Raw genomic sequence first — 239 nt, 5'->3', positions numbered from 1 at the left:
TTTCCCGCGAGGCCCGGCCTCCGGCCTGCGACCACCCCAGCCCCAGCTGCGCATGCTGCCGTCGGGGGAGATGGAAGTCATCTTCGGCGCTGGGCCCCTATTCAGCCGCTCCGACGCAGAGGATAGAGAAGTGCAACAGCTCACGACGCGGGCCTTCCGCAGCCTCTCTCCTCCTGGGTCCACGTCTCCCATCCCTGACGAACCGCAGCCACAGGGCCCCGACGGTGGCTCCCGCTGGG

At 69.5% G+C, this 239-nt stretch overlaps 1 protein-coding gene across 1 annotated transcript in view; it reads left to right on the top strand.

The window, feature by feature from the left end:
* The window catches only part of PROB1 (proline-rich basic protein 1), a 5,935-nt gene that overhangs the window by 881 nt on the left and 4,815 nt on the right, over positions 1–239 (top strand). The window contains exon 3 of the mRNA XM_010850610.1: positions 12–238. Coding sequence (XP_010848912.1) covers positions 12–238 — 227 coding nt within the window. The remainder of the gene's footprint in view (positions 1–11; position 239) is intronic.

The sequence above is a fragment of the Bison bison genome, unplaced genomic scaffold, assembly GCF_000754665.1.
Source record: "Bison bison bison isolate TAMUID 2011002044 unplaced genomic scaffold, Bison_UMD1.0 scf7180017864291, whole genome shotgun sequence".
In the NCBI taxonomy this organism is placed as follows: domain Eukaryota; kingdom Metazoa; phylum Chordata; class Mammalia; order Artiodactyla; family Bovidae; genus Bison; species Bison bison.
The sequence above is the reverse complement of the archived record's forward strand: the minus strand, read 5'-3'. Positions and strand labels throughout refer to the sequence as shown.